Source organism: Pipistrellus hanaki (assembly GCF_964339955.1).
Source record: "Pipistrellus hanaki genome assembly, chromosome: 18".
Taxonomy (NCBI): Eukaryota; Metazoa; Chordata; class Mammalia; order Chiroptera; family Vespertilionidae; genus Pipistrellus; species Pipistrellus hanaki.
In genome coordinates this window covers 8271272-8287715 of record NC_140520.1, presented here as the reverse complement: position 1 = coordinate 8287715, position 16444 = coordinate 8271272, and the positions used below count along the sequence as shown (strand labels likewise).

Sequence of the window (16444 nt, the reverse complement as noted above, 5' to 3'; positions counted from 1 at the left end):
CTGTTCCCTCCCCCAATGTGCTTGCTCTCTCTCTTTCTGACTTCTCCTTCCCAAGCCCAGAAACCACCTTAGATCAACATCACAATAAGTCTCTGTTCGAGGCCTTTTGAACTATCTTTCCCCCTTTTAAGTATTTTTGGACACAATGTGAGAAAAAGCAAGTATGTCAGTCATCTCAAAATTCATTAGTTCACATATTTCAATCTAGAGAGTGCATTGCCACTCCAACTAGATTGTAAGCTTTTCTAGATCAGAGACAAACCTCCTACTTGCATCTGCAATCACAGAGCCCAGTACACAGTAGGTGCTAGTACAACGTAAGTTTATTGCATTGAAGCCTTCAGTGCTAGGATTCTGTGGTGACGTCCATTGATGACCATGAGGATGCTGAGAACTCAGTCATGAATCTCAAACCATCTGTCTCCTTGAAGCATTGTCAGCTATCTTAGGAGGAGAGAAGGAGGGGCAGCATTCACCTGGGGAGGTTTCGGCACATCTGAGCTGGGACCTCAAGAGTCATAGCATCCAGGCCTCCAAACGAAGCAGCTGTCACATTGCTGAGCTGAGGTGGTAGGTGGAAGACAGAATCAGAAGTGCAGTTTGGCTGAGATCTCCCTTCTTAAGTTCTGGGGCCTGATGGTGTTTCCTGACCCAAAAGAGAGGGAAGGTCCTGAGCTTCCCAGTGGAAGGAGTACACAAGACCTGGATGGGGAGAGGACAACTGTCCCTGTGCCCCTCTCCTCTCTGGTCACCTCAACACTCCTCCTCTTTGATGTGGTAGACCGTGCCACCCCTGAGGCAGCGGGGCGTTCGGCTAGCCCTCCGAGTAGTGGCCGGGGTCTGAGTCCGGGACCTTTGGGAACCAGAACCACAGCCTCCTGAACAGGAAGCACAACAAGGGTCGGAGCTGGGAGCCAGGGAGGGGTGTGGTTCCTGGGGAAGGGAGAATTTGGGAGCCTGCAAAGACTCCCAAGATTGTGGCTTCTGCTGTGACATCGCTGGGCTAGCAGGTCGAAACTGGGAGGAAAAAGAACATTCAGTTAGACCAGGAACCTGGGTGCCTGTTTCTCTTCTCCCTGAGTTGGAGCTGTCAGAGGGAGCCTAGCATTTGCAGTCTACTAAAATGCATCCCAGGAGGATAAAAAATTTGATATGAAAGGGCTAACTATTTGGGGAGTAAATCATGATGGGAATCCCAGGGACCCATTCACCAACAACCAGACTAGTATTTCACCCTTCTTAAATGAGAAAAAAATACACAACCTAGTCCACATTTCCCAGGCCAATGTCTACCATGGTCAAATGTAAAGGAGAGCTGTGTCTTGGCTCTTTCTTCACTCAACCTTATTTTGTCCTCAGACTCTGAAGTCTGTGTGTGCTTTCTGTCCTTCTCTGGCTCTCTAGCTTCCATAGCATTCTCCCATAGGCGATCATTTCAGGTCTTTTGCAGGGACCCACTTGCCTCCCCTTCTCTCTACCAAACCTCTCCTACCTGGCTTATCTAACCTCTGAAAAAGAGACAAGAGAAAAGATTAGGGCTGCCTTTGCAGCATCTGAGTGAGGAGAATCAAAGTGTCTCTCCACTCAGAAGTAGCCTCACCCTAGAAGAAGATGTGCGGAAATATCACCCCAGGAGGATTCTGGAGGCCTTGTGGGGCCAGGAAGGAAGAGGCCATTTATACATCCTCCAGTTGAAGCCTCCAGGCAACATGTTATTGGAGGACAGCCACGGAGCAGGTTATCTATCTGGATGCTTCACAATCCCCAAGGATGAATTCCTCAGCTACACACACCTGTGATTGGACCAAAAGGATTCACATGTGAGTGAGTGTCCAGAAGTCTGGGGCCTTCAGACTGACCTCGGTGGAGGTGGGTATGACTAAGTCTAAATTACATTCCGGGGGGGGGGTGGGGGAGGGGAGAGAGGGATGGATGTGGAAACTACTGCTGTTGAGGCCTTTCTAGGATCAGAGAAGGAGAATCAGATTCAATACCACCAAAGTCTGAGGAAGACCCTACTTGTCCACCCTGACCCATCGTCCATGACTTTCATCACCCAGCTCAATGTCATCGCCTCCATGGAGACTTGCCTGGTCTCCCAGCCACATCTGAGTTCTCTAATCTCTGAACTTCATGGACACTTCTTACAGACTTTATAGCTGCTCAGGGTCTAGGTAACCTAAATGCTTGTCCTATCTCTTCTATTAAACAGTTCCCTAATGATAGAGACTTTGTCATTTCTTCATTCCTAGGGCCTGACAATAAAGAAGATGCTCATTAATATTTGTTGAATGAAAGAATCTACGTGCCATTAGAATAGACTATGTATTTGGGGAGAACAAAGAATCATAGGAAAACAAAATGACACCCACTTTTGTTTTATAGATCTTGACTTCTTGTGTTCACCATCCTCACCTAAGACCTTTGTGAACACCCTTCCATAAATAGAATAGAGAAATCTGTGGGTGCACCTCACCTTACACAACAGACCAAGAATAGTGTGAAGAGTAAGACACTTAACAATTTGGCTATCTCATAAGTGCAAGGGGGAAGGGGGGGGGGGCACTGTGGACACTTCAACTACATTTCCGGAATATTACATTTTTATTAAATTGTACAAAAAGTTCAGTTTGGTAGGAGTATCTAGGAAATTGATGTCATGACTCCAACAGGTACATTCTTTTGCCTCTAAAAATTAGCAATAGTCATATATTCTAGTAAGAAGGGCTAAGCGATCTTCTGATCTTGGCTTTTTCCTTCAGGTAGGATGATAGCCAAATCCTGACTTCTACATAAGGCTATAATATCAAAAGGACTAGCTTGTTAACCCAGACCATTAGGACTAAACGCATGGCTTTCATTTCAGTAGAAGAAGTTGTTACTAACAAAGAATGGGCTTAGTTTTTTATTCACCAAAGGGGGCAGTCTCTTTCGTTCCCTATCTCTCATAATGCAGAGGAAGAAGAGGAGAAGATTCTGAAATTTAGAAGAAAAGAGTTAAAATTGTGCCTAGAGTTTAGGTTGCCCACACTCCTTATAAAATAACTTTATAAGAAAAACTAGAGGCCCGGTGCATGAAATTCGTGCAAGGGTAGGCCTTCAAAGCAGCAGCAGCTGCCTCATTCCCTCTCTTGCAGCCGTGGGTGGCTGCCTGGATTCCATGGCTGCAGCCTGGCTTCATCCCAGAAGGACATCTGGTCTAATAAGCATATTATGCTTTTATTATTACAGATTATAAAAGAAATCTTTATAACGTCTTGAGCTGCTGAGTCTTAAAAGACAACTAAACCAAAAACATTGAAAGAGAACCTTCAGAAGGACAGCATGAAGAACACCTTGGACTCTCTTCCAGCAAAATCACTAATGGCTGGTAAGGGCACACAGCAAATGGGGAAAAAAAAGTTTATTCAAGAAAATTTACTAAACATCAGTAACAACAGCAAGAATCTATGGCTTAAAATCATAACTTGTTTCCTGCCTGACCCTTTTCAATTCCCATGATGGTAGCTCCACTCCAGGAAATGATGGGACTCCTCCTTCCCTAGATCCGAGACATGGGCTGTGGTGTCTTTGAAACATTGTTTTCTATCACCTCCCACTCTGAGTTGCAAAGACTAAATTCCAGGGGATGGTAGCCAAGATTTGGGGACTTCCTTCTTCCATCCAAATCGGATTTGTGAGTCAAGAGTGACTCTATCTCAGGTGCACAAGGCCCAGAATACTGGAACCCTGATCACCTTTGCCCAAATCCACCTCTACAGTAGAGGTTCCAGGGTGAAAGAGGCAATCCAAGAAGATTAGAGGTTGCCCTGTACAGCATCCTGTTCATAAAGCAGGTGTATCACTCTGAGGAAAGCAGACAACTGTTCCCATCCCAGCTCCAGAGCAGTGGCTCAGAGATTTTGGCCAGGCAAAGAAGCAGGCCATGAGAATGGAAAACCAATATTCTCACCAAAATAACCAATTTTATTCAGAGCAGAGTTGATATCCAAGCCTCTAAACACTCTAGAAAAATAAGGGAGTTTTTGTTGGCAAGCAATTAAGAAGAGCCTGTTGATCCATGAGAACAATATGCTAAAGTGCAGGACAGCTAATTTATCCCAGAAAACCAAGGAAGGTGAAACTAAGTAGAGCCATAAGTAGAACAAACCTTAAAGACTGGCCTCAAAAACTACCCTTGCAGCCCTAGCCAGTTTGGCTCAGTGAATAGAGTGTCAGCCTGTAGACTGAAGGTTACTGGGTTCGATTCTGATCAAAGGCATGTGCCTTGGGTGCAGGTGCAATCCCAGGCCCTGGTAGGAGCTAATGAGGGAAGCAACCAATTAATGTGTCTATTTCACATCGATGTTGCTCTCTGTGTGTCTCTCACCTTCCCTTCCACTCTCTCTAAAAGTCAATGGAAATGGGTTATGCTTAACAAAAAAAAATTAAAATAAAAACTATGCTTGCAGAAGTTTCTGGGTCTAATTGGATCAGATTATGAAACAATTTATGTCCCAGAACATTATCAAAAACAGTAGAGCATCAACCAGCTAATGCCTGTCAGGTGTGATACCAGTAGAAGAAGACAACTCAACAGAGAAAGGGACACCCAAAGAGACCTCTGCTGAAACTATTGTCATCCAGGGCAACCAAATACACACCCAAGGCTGAGCACATGGAGGAGTAACATCTCAGGCTGCAGGCTTCAGGGAAAATAGCCCACACTGAAACAGTCCCTCCAAACCACTAGCCAAATAAACAAGCAAACAACAACAGCAACAAACCTCGGGAGGGGGAGGGTAAGGATCACTATTCAGAGTTGCTATAATATATTATCTAAAATGACAAATTTTCAGTAAAAAACATGAGACTTGGGAATAAGCAGAAAATTGTTATTCATACACAGTAAAAGAAGCAAGAAACAAACATCCTATGAGAGAGCCAGAGATTGAACTTAAGTAAACTTTAAGGCAGCTATTATAGCTATATTTAAAGGAGAACATGCTTAAAGAATTACAGGAAGGTGTGATAATGCCTTGCCAAATACAGAATGTCAATAATAAAATATATTTGTATATAAAATAACTATGGAAACTTTAGAGTTAAAAATACACTAAATGAAATAAAATATTTACTAGAGGGAATCAGTAGTATATTTAAACTGGCAGGAAAGAGAATCATCAAACTTGAGATAAATCAATAGACATTATGCAATCTGAAGAACAAAAATTTAAAAAATGAGTAATAAAAAGTGAACAGAGCCACAAAAATGTGGGACACCATTAATCTCACCAACATATGTTTAATGTGAGAAGCAGGAGAAAAGGAGAGAGAGAAAAAGAAAACATATTCAAAATAATGCTGACAATTCCCCAAATTTGATGAAACACAACCAAAGAGTCAAAAAGATCAATAAACTTAAAGTATACAAACACAAAGAGATCCACATTCAGACACATCTTAGTAAACATGTTTAAAAGAAAAGATGCACGGAAATTCTTGAAAACAGCAAGAGATAAATGACTCATCACTTACAAAGACCCTAATAATGACATGACTTCTCATTAAAAAGAAACAAACAAAAACAAACAAACAAACAAACAGTGGAGGTCAGGAGGCATAGGAATGGCATTTTCCAAATGCTGAAGAGAAAAAGAAAAAGAAAACCTGGGTCAAAGATGCACATAAAGATCAATGGAAGATAATAGAGTCCAGAAGTAAACCCATCAGTGTATGGTCATTTGACTTTGGCGAGGTGTCAAGACATTTTGAAGAGCCACAAGTAAAAGAATGATCTACATATTTAAAAAATATGACATTAAAAAAATTCAAATGCATCAAGAACCCAACTGACAAGTAAAAACTATAAAACTCTTAGAAGAAAATCTCCATGACCGTGTAGGGAAACACTGGAACTCTGGTCTGCAATATCATCCATCGTTAGGAGGCAGCCAGTCTAAGGGGAGAGAAAGAACCTCTGACTTTTGAGTATAACTGGTCTCAATTGCAGCATTACAGTTCTTGGAGATATAAGATGCTTTTGTCTGAGAATTTATATGTAGATGGTAGTTATGTTACTTTGGCCAACAATCAACTCCATACTTGTTAGTGTATTAGGTGACTTGGAGGGAATTACCCAGTGTGCATAGTGTTTGAGTTTCCTCTTATTCCTAAAACCAAAGGAGATAATATTCCTCTTCTATAATAACTTCTTGGAACAGCTCTTTGGATGATCCCTCACGGGACTTTGAATCTTGAGTGATTAATTAGAGACATAGTGACATCTAGAGGTCATACTGATTACAGCAGTGGTGAAGTGTGAACTATCCTGTTCTGATGGGTTCCAACTCTCTGGTCCACCAGACATCTGTGTTTTTTTCATAGATTAAAACATATATATGACTAATTAGCCACTATCCAGTTCTTATTAAGATTGTCAAGGTATAATAACTCAAAGAAAAGTAATAATGATTAGATCTTATGAAATTTGATATTTTAAAAATCTTTGATGATAAAGCAAGACTTCTTTACAAAATATAGAGATGAAATATTTGACTTGAAAATTTGGACTTGGGCCTCAAGAAAAGGGAGAAGTTAGTGATATTTTTAAAGTTCCTGGTTCTTTTCTTATGGATTTGACATTTTTATGATATTTGCCACATGTAATATGCATCTTTCTAATTAGAATTAACTAATACTCATGATCTATTTTTAGAAAGTTCATGTATAATTTCTAAACATTTTCCTTTTGCTGAAGGAAAAAGCAATCTGGGGATGAGTAGGAAGAATATCACGAAGAGAAAAAGGAGACCAATAGAACATAGGATACATATCTGTCTTCCTGTCATGCCCAAGGCAATGGAAAGCCCAGAGTTTAAGGCACTGTGTTCATAGAGGACACCAGTAGGTTGCACTCAGGCAGGTACATAGGATTCTTCTGAGATAAATTGTCAGAAGAGGAGCCAGAGCCATTTTCTCCCCCCTCCTTCCATGCCCACCACGTCACTAGCACGTATTTTTTTTCCAGGGTCTCCAGGCAGCATATGAATGAACAGTGGTGAAAAAAATATTGGGACACAAGCAGCCAACAAAGAGTCTACAACAAGGTGGTGAGTAGATTCTTCGTTTTATTGTTTTGTTTGAACAAGCAGAATGCAAGGAGGTCAGCTAGGGAATGAGCTACAGCCTGTAGTTTGGGGATCCCAAGACAGACAATAAATTTGGTGTAAGAGGAATAGACTTTTGGGAGTGGATTCTGGCTTCTGGATCCCAAGACAGAGGGACTGCTTTCAGCTCTAATGACCAGCAGAAGTGGAAGGAATTGTGTTCGTGGGGTCTCTCGGAGTCTTAAAAGCAGGCAATCCTGGTTCAGGGCCCAAGTGGCAGAGAGAGAAAGAACCGAGACCAGACTCCTTTCCCAGAAAGTGTACAATAAGAGACAACAGTAGAGAACAAGCTGGGGAGCAGACTGTTTTATTGCTTCCCTTCCAGAGGGGGACAGCCAGAGAAATAATCTGGGGTTCCCAGGGCAACTGCAAAGGTGGGGTCAGAGGTTGGAAGATGAGATGTTAGGAGAGGACGCAGATTTCTGGATTGCAGGTCGAAGAATCTTCCAGGACAGAACTTGAAATCTTCACTAAAATGTCTCAGCAACATGGGCAGGCCCAAGGAAGATGATCTTGTCCCTTTAAGTGCCTCTGATTCTGCTCTTCTAGGCTCAGGGTCAGCTTCAGCAGCAGCCTCCAGAGGACTGACCACAGCCCCCTCCAGAGCTGGAGCCCCCTCCGCAGCAGCTGGAGCCTCCAGAGCCCCCTCCACAGCAGCTGGAGCCTCCAGAGCTCCCTCCACAGCAGCTGGAGCCCCCTGAGCTGCAGCAGCCAGAGCTTCTGTGTCTGAGGCGGAGAGACCTGCGGGGCCTGTGGTGGCTCAGGCAGCAGCCACCACCCCCAGAGCTACAGCAGCCACCACCCCCAGAGCTACAGCAGCCCCCACCCCCAGAGCCACAGCAGCCCCCAGAGCTGACACTGCAGCAGGAGGAGACTGGAGGGCACTTGGGGGGACACTTAGGGGGACATTTTGGGGTGCAGCACTTGGGAGGGCACTTGGGGGTACAGCACTTGGGAGGGCACTTGGGGACGCACTGCTGGCACTGCTGGCAGGACATCTGGGCGGGCAGGCGGGCAGGCAGGCGTTCAGGAGCTGAGGGAGAGTCAGACAGGAAGTCAGTCCCACACACAGAGACCTTCCCTACTGTCTTTTTACCATCATTTTTCACTCTACATTTCTGAAGCTGTTCAAGCTAAGTCATGAAAAATTTTCTTTAAAGTAACTTATCATTTGAGCCTAAAGAGTTTTTACTGAAATAGATATGGATGAACTTCTTTTAACAAAGCAAGACACAGAGGACAGATGTTTAACAAGCTTGCCCAAAGCTCATGATAAGTAAAGGCGATTGGCATTTACAGTCTGACTCAAGTCCACTCTGCACCACTCAGAAGTTTGGAAATGTCCAATCTAGGACTCCATTTAGAGCTGCAGAACTCTTTGTTAAGGAAGAAATAAGAATTTTCACCTGGCCAGTGTGGCTCAGTAATTGAGCCCCGACCCATGAACCAAGAAGTCATAGTTGATTATTCGTCAGGGCACATGCCCTGGTTATGAGTTTCACCCCCAGTAGGGGGCGTGCAGGAGGCAGCCAATCAATGATTCTCATCATTGATATCTCTCCCTCTCTAAAAAAAAATCAATAAAAACACTTTAAAAAAAAAACAAAACCTTTCTTTTGCAGGAACTAGTAGCTTTTCACAGTACATATTATTATATATTACATTAAAATTATTATTATCCCATATAATTATTCATATGTATATATGTACACATATATTGCCATTAAACATCTTGTATGTTTACTCTTTGCAATTCTAAGCTATTATTTCAAATGGAGAAGTGATAAGAGCTGGGATGTGAATTGAGGTTTGTTGGCCCAGTGAACCCAGGCCAACCTATACACTGTCTACAATACACAGACTCCTTTATCTTTCACGGTAGCACCATGAACTTCAACTTGCTAGTCACTATTCAACTTTGGGGCTTCTGGTTCAGATGCCTCGTCAGTGCTCCTCACCATCCTAAGGACACTGGATCTCTGCGTTTATGAAACCCCAAATAGGCTTCCTCTGCTCCCACTCTTTGAGAATCGCTGTGACCCAAGGACAGGCTCTGGGAAGGGACAGAGTTCATTTCGGCAAGGTCAACAGTTCCTTCTAAGGAAGATTGTTTTAACTTGCTTAAAATTGAGAAACCCAAAAGGCATGCAAAACTAATTTAACTATAGCACAGACACACAGAATCATTCCAATCTTTCTTGCCTCACAGCCCACTTTGCTCATCAGAATTTCTATACTTTTGCTCCTTCCCTGCTCTCCACATCCTCCTCCACTCCCAAGACCCTGCCCTCCTGTCCACATGCTCTGGTGAGCGCCCCAATGTGGGAGACCCTGTACCATCCCCAGCGGACACTTACCAGATGCACAAGCAGCACAGGGTCCGTCACTGCCTCAGGAGGGAGTGGATGGAGATGCTCCATCCCCACGGCCCTTTTATGCTGGGCTTGAGCTCTGCCCCAGTGAGTGAGACAGGGCCTGGGCATGAGAGGACTGCCTCCTGCCACCCACATGGTCCTGTGACAGGAGGTGACTGTCAGCTACTTCCCTGTCTCTCTCCATGGGGCTCAGGACAGCTGCTGCTGGGCTCGGAATAGGGCTGTTTAGAAATGGGGTGAAGAAGGACTCCTACTATCATCTGCCGCCTTATTGTTCTTAAGCAGTTCCTGCCTCTCGGTTCTCTTTCTCAGAGCTTGGTTCCCAAAACCCTCCCCTTCCTCCTGCAATATTAATCCATTAGCTCCCGCCCTCCGTGTTAAAGAAATATAGATGCTTCCAAACTTTTTCACATGGTCTAGTCCAGTGGTGGACAAACCGCATGCGGCTCTTTGGCCCCTTGAGTGTGGCTCTTCCACAAAATACCACAGCCTGGGCGAGTCTATTTTGAAAAAGTGGCGTCAGAAGAAGTTTAACTTTTAAAAATGTGGCTCTCAAAAGAAATTTCGATCATTGTACTGTTGATATTTGGCTCTGTTAACTACTGAGTTTGCCGACCACTGGTCTAGACAGTTTACTGTTATGATTCAGTGTATCTGTGTTCTGAGTAATTAGGTGTGTATTTACTACTTTAAAAAAATGCATTCTTATTTCAGTTTCCTTAATATAAACTTGGATTTGTCAATCACTATTTTTTTCAAATACAGTTGATATTTAATATCTATAATAATAAAAGTGTGATATGTTAATTAGACCAGACACCCTTCCAGATGATCTTCCGGACAAAGCCAGGGCTGAGAGGGAAGCCTGGGTCCCAGAGGGAAGCCGGTGCCAGCAGGTGGGGGAAGGAAGGCACGAATTTCGTGCATTCAGCCTTTAGTTACATTATAATGTTCTCAGGTGTGCAGCATAGTGGTTAGATAAATCTAGTACCCACCCAGCACCATATATAGTTATTAAAATATGATTGACTATATTCCCTACGCTATACTTTATATCCCTGTGCCTATTTTGAAACCAATTATACTTCTTACTCCCTTCACATTTTTCATCCAGTCCCCCAAACACCTTCCCCTCTATCAACTATCAGCTTGTTCTCTGTATCTATGAGACTATTTCTGTTTTATTTGTTTGTTCATATCATTCTTTAGATTCCACATATAAGTGAAATCATATGATTTTTGCCTTTTTCTGTGGGATTTATTTCATAATACTCTCTAGCTCCATCCATGTTGCCGCAGATAGTATGATTTCATTTTTATGTCTTTTGATTGGAGTACTTAATACATTTGATAGGTACATAGTCATTGCCATATAATTATTCATATTTATGTCCTTTTTTATTTTATTTTATTTTCCTGAGAAGTCCCTTTAACATTTCTTTTTTTTCATCTTTAGTACTTTATTTTATTTTTTTAATTTAACATTTATTTTTTATTGTTTGAAGCATTACAAAGAGTAGTACATATGTCTCCTTTCCCCACCCCCTCTTAACCTCCCCCCAATCTCTCCTACCCCCCATATGCCTTCACCTGCCCTCCCCCCACCCCCCAGTAATATTTATTGTAATGCTGGTTTGGTGGTGATGAATTTCATTCACTTTTTATTGTCTGGGATGTGTGTGTGTTTTTCTAAGTGTGGTGTATGGATTTGGTGTGTGTTGTGTGGAGCTCAGATTCCAAAGTACATTTACCTCTTAAAATCAACCTAAGCTTGAAAAACTTTCTTAGAAGCTAGGTTTGTGGCTCTGGAGTCAAACATGCCTGGCATAAATTCTATCTCTGAAACTTACTATGTATATAATTTGAGAAACATTGTTTAACCTCTTTGCCTCAGTTTCCTCATATGTGAGATAAGTGATTTCAATAACCTCTAGGTCATGAATTTGTTAGGTGTGTTAACCACAATAACACACATGAAGCTCACAGGATGTTGCCTCTCACATTTTGTGCACACCAAAAGCTGTCATCATCATCATAGCAATCACCACTATTTTTGTTAATCACCTTCTGGATGCATGCTGTGGCAGCCAACAGATTATTTTTTGTCACGCATGAAACCTGCATTACATAGACCTTTAGAGTTTACAAATAGTTTTCCATATGACTTAGGCCATCAACATAAGACCTGGGTTATGAAGACATACATGACTAGGATACATAACCCTGCAGAGGTCTGAACCTAGGCTGCCTGAGCATGACTCCTGTCTTTCTGCTCAGGCGGTTACAAAAGGTTTAGTTATAAGGGAGTGGTCAGGATATCAATTCCTTGGCTCACATACGTAAGTAAGTCTTACTCAGCAACAGAGCACTGATTCTTAAGATAACTGGCCTAAGGGATCATATGGTCCATGACTCCATGGATCTGCTACCCAAATCATCAATCAACCTGACTTAGATCTGGGTGATACGTTGGAAGCACATTTGAAACCTCAAAGGATTAATTTGCTTGCTTTGTCTGTGTGAAGTCAATAGCTGGAGTTCAAGTCAATAAAGAACATTTTTATTAGGCAAACTAGAGGCCAGGTCCATGAAATCTGTGCACAGGTATGGTCCCTAGGCCTGGCCTGAGATCAGGACCATCTTCTCTGGCTGTCCACAGCTGGCCCCTCCACCCGCTGCCACCCACCCCCGATTCCCTGTTCACCATCTGGTGATCGGTGCCTGACAGCCAGGGGAAGGGACCAAGAGGTCGGGAGCTCCAGCCCGTTTGCCAGCATCGCCTCCATCACTGGTTGCCCTCTGTGTGGTGCTGGGGGCCTTGGCCTGGTGCCTCCCGTGTCAACTACCACCCACCCCTAGATCCCCATTCACAATTAGGCAATCGGTGCCTGCAGGCCGGGGAAAGGGACTGAGAGGTGGTCAGTGTACCTCATAGTGACTGGTCCAGCAGTTGTTCTGATCGTTCCACTGTTAGGGTCAATTTGCATATTCCCCTATTATTATTTAGAATGATTGGCTTTCTAGGTCTTCTGTTGACACGGATAGATAGGGAGTGAACATGACGCAGATCTAGAGTAGAAATGCAAGGCAAATCTAAAGTAAGGCAATCCATCTCACACAGCAAAGTTAAAGAAATAACTGTGATCACGTCTTTTCCCATTTATTTTGACTCTGTCTCTCTGATTTGGGAAATGTGGAGAAGTAGGACCCAGCTCTTGCCTCAGGGAATGGGATGGAAATTAGACCAGCTTTGTCATCAAGCAAAGGTTTCCAGTTCGCTGTAAATGTGGGTCAAATGAGGTAGGAATGCTTCCTGTGACCGGGCATGAATCACATGAGAGAGGATAACTGATGTGGAGCCATTTCGTCCCTTGTCTAAGAGAAGACTGTAGAACCAGCTCTGACCCTGGAGTGACCTGTCATGAGTGGGGAGTGCCCATGTCATAGATAAAGGGAAGACACTGAAATGCCCATGAGAGGAGTCGTCAGAAACTTGATTCTGCTGTCTACTTTCATCCATTTTTGGTGGAAAATTGCACCCACCTTTGAGACTGTGGCCCTTCCCCCTAATCCTCATGCTGGGGCTAGAGATTACATTTAGAAAACTGGAAGAGAGAGAAATATCAGGCAGGAAACCCATAGGACTGACAAATATGCCATTAAACAAGTTTGGCATTGTGACTATTTCTCAGACTGAATATTCTAATTTCCAAACTGAGATCAGGTTAGTGATCTAAAACAACAAAATTTATTTCTATTACTTGAAAAGGACCATAAAACCACTAGGTCTCCCCAAGTGTTCATTTAGTAATCAGAAGACCATCCTATTGAGTAAAAATTTTAAGAGCAGTAGCATATAACAATAATGTCACATTTTTATTATATCCTGCAAGCCAAGCTTGCTCAATGTGGGGGTTACAGACAGATTATTCAACATCCACCTCCCTGAGGAAACACTTGGATGGCTAGATGAGGCTTCACCGAAGATAAGATTGGAGGTGGGCCTTCAAGAAGGGATAGAATTGCAAACTATCCAGAAGGCAAAGAGAAAATTGAAGTGAATTCCAGATAAAAGAAAGAACAAGTAATGGAGCTAATAATAACAGCCGTAGCAGTAACAGCACTTATCAAATAACTAGAGGCCCAGTGTGTGAGATTCATGCACTTGAGGGAGGGGGGGAAATCCTCTGCCCTTTCCCCTCTCACAGTCCAGAAGCCCTCAGGGGATGTCTGACTGAGACTTAGTGCTGCCACCACTGCTGCTGGGCTCACCAGCTGTGAGCCTGGCTTCTGGCTGAGCAGCCCTCCCCCTGTGGGAGCATACCGATCACCAGGGGCCAACTCCTGCATTGAGCATCTGCCTCCTGGTGGTCAGGGTGCACCATGGTAACTAGTTTCACACCATCCAGTCAATTTGCATATTAGCCTTTTATTCTATAGGATAGTGGAAGATATACATTATTGAGACTTGAAGTATTCTAGATAGTGAACTACAATAGTAACTTCTACTATTTCCCATGTACTAAGGAGTCAGGATGGACAAGTGTGGAGAAGCATGGGACTTGGTTGGAAAGTCTGTAAGCGGGATTCTCTGAAAGGTGTAGGGCATCTAGGGGGACCTTGCCAAAGGCGGCAGCCCCTGCTTGATTTTTCCAACCAAGTTCCGTGCTTCCCACAGACAAGTCTCAGTTCTACCTAGCTAAGGGTGAGTTGTTCAGTGCAGCAGGGACATGGGGTTCCACAGTCAGTACAAATGGTGCACCTTAGGAATTAAGTTAGGAACATTTTCTGTCAGGTCTTAAATGTAGTATGCTCAGTAGAGAGCATACATGTGACATCAGGAGTGTGTCTGGGGAAAAATTGTAGAGAAGTATTAGAGCTGGAAAAGGAAGCAATAGGCAAGATTTTTAGGAAACTTAGTACAAGAATAATTTTTACACCCCATGGTGCCAGGATGCCTGGAAGTAAACCAGTTGAGGTGATGGATGAGAAATATGTATTTTCAAATATTTTCCTTTTTTAAAATTAATTTACTCATTTTTCCCTCGTGTGTGTGTGTGTGTGTGTGTGTGTGTGTGTGTATGTGTGTGTGTGTGTTTTGGCGGGGGTATGTCAGCAGTTAGAGGATGTGTACACAGAGGGAGAAGAACATGGAGGACAGGGTTAGAAAACACAAGAATTCATATTTATTAAAAATATTTTGAGGCTTGTACAACAATGCTAGGCCCAGATGACACAGGACAAAACAGAGTTAGGAATTTTTGTCTCTCATACTCTCCCCCATTCACCCTAACTCAGGACGGAATGACCCTCTGCCTCTAAGGTTCCCAGGCCACCGCCTGCAGAGGACGGGGTGGAAGAGAACAATGGCCACCCCAGAAGAAAAACACCCTCGGAAACAAATTGCTGAGCAGATTCCTTGTTTTATTGTTTTACATCAGCCAGGCAGCACCTGGAAGAAGACAGGACATGACGTGGCTGAGGAGTTTTGGCATGGGCCTGTGAGGGCAGCAACAGATGTGGGGTCTGTGGCCAGGGATGAGGATCCAAGAGAGGACTGGACTTTCCGGAGCTCAAGGAGAATATTGTTTTTGAAAGTTCACAGTCTCTCAGATTCTCAGGTCAACTCTTCTTGGCTCAGGGTCCACTTCAGCAGCAGCCTCCAGAGGACTGACCACAGCACCCTCCAGAGGACTGACCATAGCCCCCTCCATAGCTGGAGCCCCCTCCATAGCTGGAGCCCCCTCCATAGCTGGAGCCCCCTCCACAGCAGCTGGAACCTCCAGAGGACTGACCACAGCCCCCTCCATAGCTGGAGCCCCCTCCATAGCTGGAGCCCCCTCCATAGCTGGAGCCCCCTCCACAGCAGCTGGAACCTCCAGAGGACTGACCACAGCCCCCTCCAGAGCTGGAGCCCCCTCCGCAGCAGCTGGAGCCCCCTCCAGAGCCCCCTCCACAGCAGCTGGAGCCTCCAGAGCTCCCTCCACAGCAGCTGGAGCCCCCTGAGCTACAGCAGCCTCCGCCCCCAGAGCTTCTGTGTCTGAAGAGACGAGACCTGCGGGACCTGTGGTGGCTCAGGCAGCAGCCACCACCCCCAGAGCTGCAACAGCCACCACCCCCAGAGCTACAGCAGCCCCCACCCCCAGAGCTACAGCAGCCCCCAGAGCTGACACTGCAGCAGGAGGAGACTGGAGGGCACTTGGGGGGACACTTAGGAGGGCATTTTGGGGTGCAGCACTTGGGAGGGCACTTGGGAACACACTGCTGGCACTGCTGGCAGGACATCTGGGCGGGCAGGCGGGCGGGCAGGCGTTCAGGAGCTGAGGGAGAGTCAGACAGCAAGTCAGTCTCACACAGAGGCCACCCCTGCCCCTTCCTGTCCTTTCAACATCAGTTCTATCCATTACATTTAAATGCCCTGCTTCTGATCCGTCTGGGAAAACAAATCCCTTCCTTTTTTATCATTTTGTACCTCAGCTCACCCTGTTAGGTAGAGTAGGAAGAGATCATCATCTGTTGTGTCACTTGGAAAATTGAGACCAAATGATGTTAAAAAAGTGAAAAGCAATTTTTTTCATTTATTTCATCGAAATACTGAAATTGTGTACAGAGACTAAGTTAGAACTGAAATATTTCCTTCACGAGGAAAAATATCCTGTAAAAATAACCCTGTAAAAAGCATTTCCTATTGTAGACACTTTCCTGGCTGGCTCACTTATCAACAGGAAGCTGATAGGTCCCTGGACTCACAGCCTGGAGCTCTGTTCTTCTCAGAAATACCACCTCTTAACCAATCGCTTAGTCTGAAGATTATTCAACTTCTGTGGTTCTTTCAACTCTGGAGTTTTAACATGCATTCCCAAGCCCCGTCCTACACCCACATGTGTAACCCAGAATGCCTCTCATCTGCTCCTTGTTTTA

At 44.3% G+C, this 16444-nt stretch overlaps 2 protein-coding genes across 2 annotated transcripts; both read right to left on the bottom strand.

The window, feature by feature from the left end:
* Positions 1-7371: 7371 nt before the first annotated feature.
* On the bottom strand, positions 7372-8146 carry LOC311612289 (uncharacterized protein; the record flags this gene model as incomplete). The annotated part of the gene is made up of 1 exon (XM_084865140.1): positions 7372-8146. The coding sequence occupies one exon, from the start codon at positions 8144-8146 to the stop codon at positions 7712-7714; it is 435 nt and encodes a 144-aa protein (XP_084721266.1). The 3' UTR covers positions 7372-7711.
* Positions 8147-14985: 6839 nt separating this feature from the next.
* Positions 14986-15808, bottom strand: LOC311612287 (uncharacterized protein; the record flags this gene model as incomplete). Its single annotated transcript, XM_084865137.1, has 1 exon — positions 14986-15808. The coding sequence occupies one exon, from the start codon at positions 15806-15808 to the stop codon at positions 15173-15175; it is 636 nt and encodes a 211-aa protein (XP_084721263.1). The 3' UTR covers positions 14986-15172.
* Positions 15809-16444: the final 636 nt, after the last annotated feature.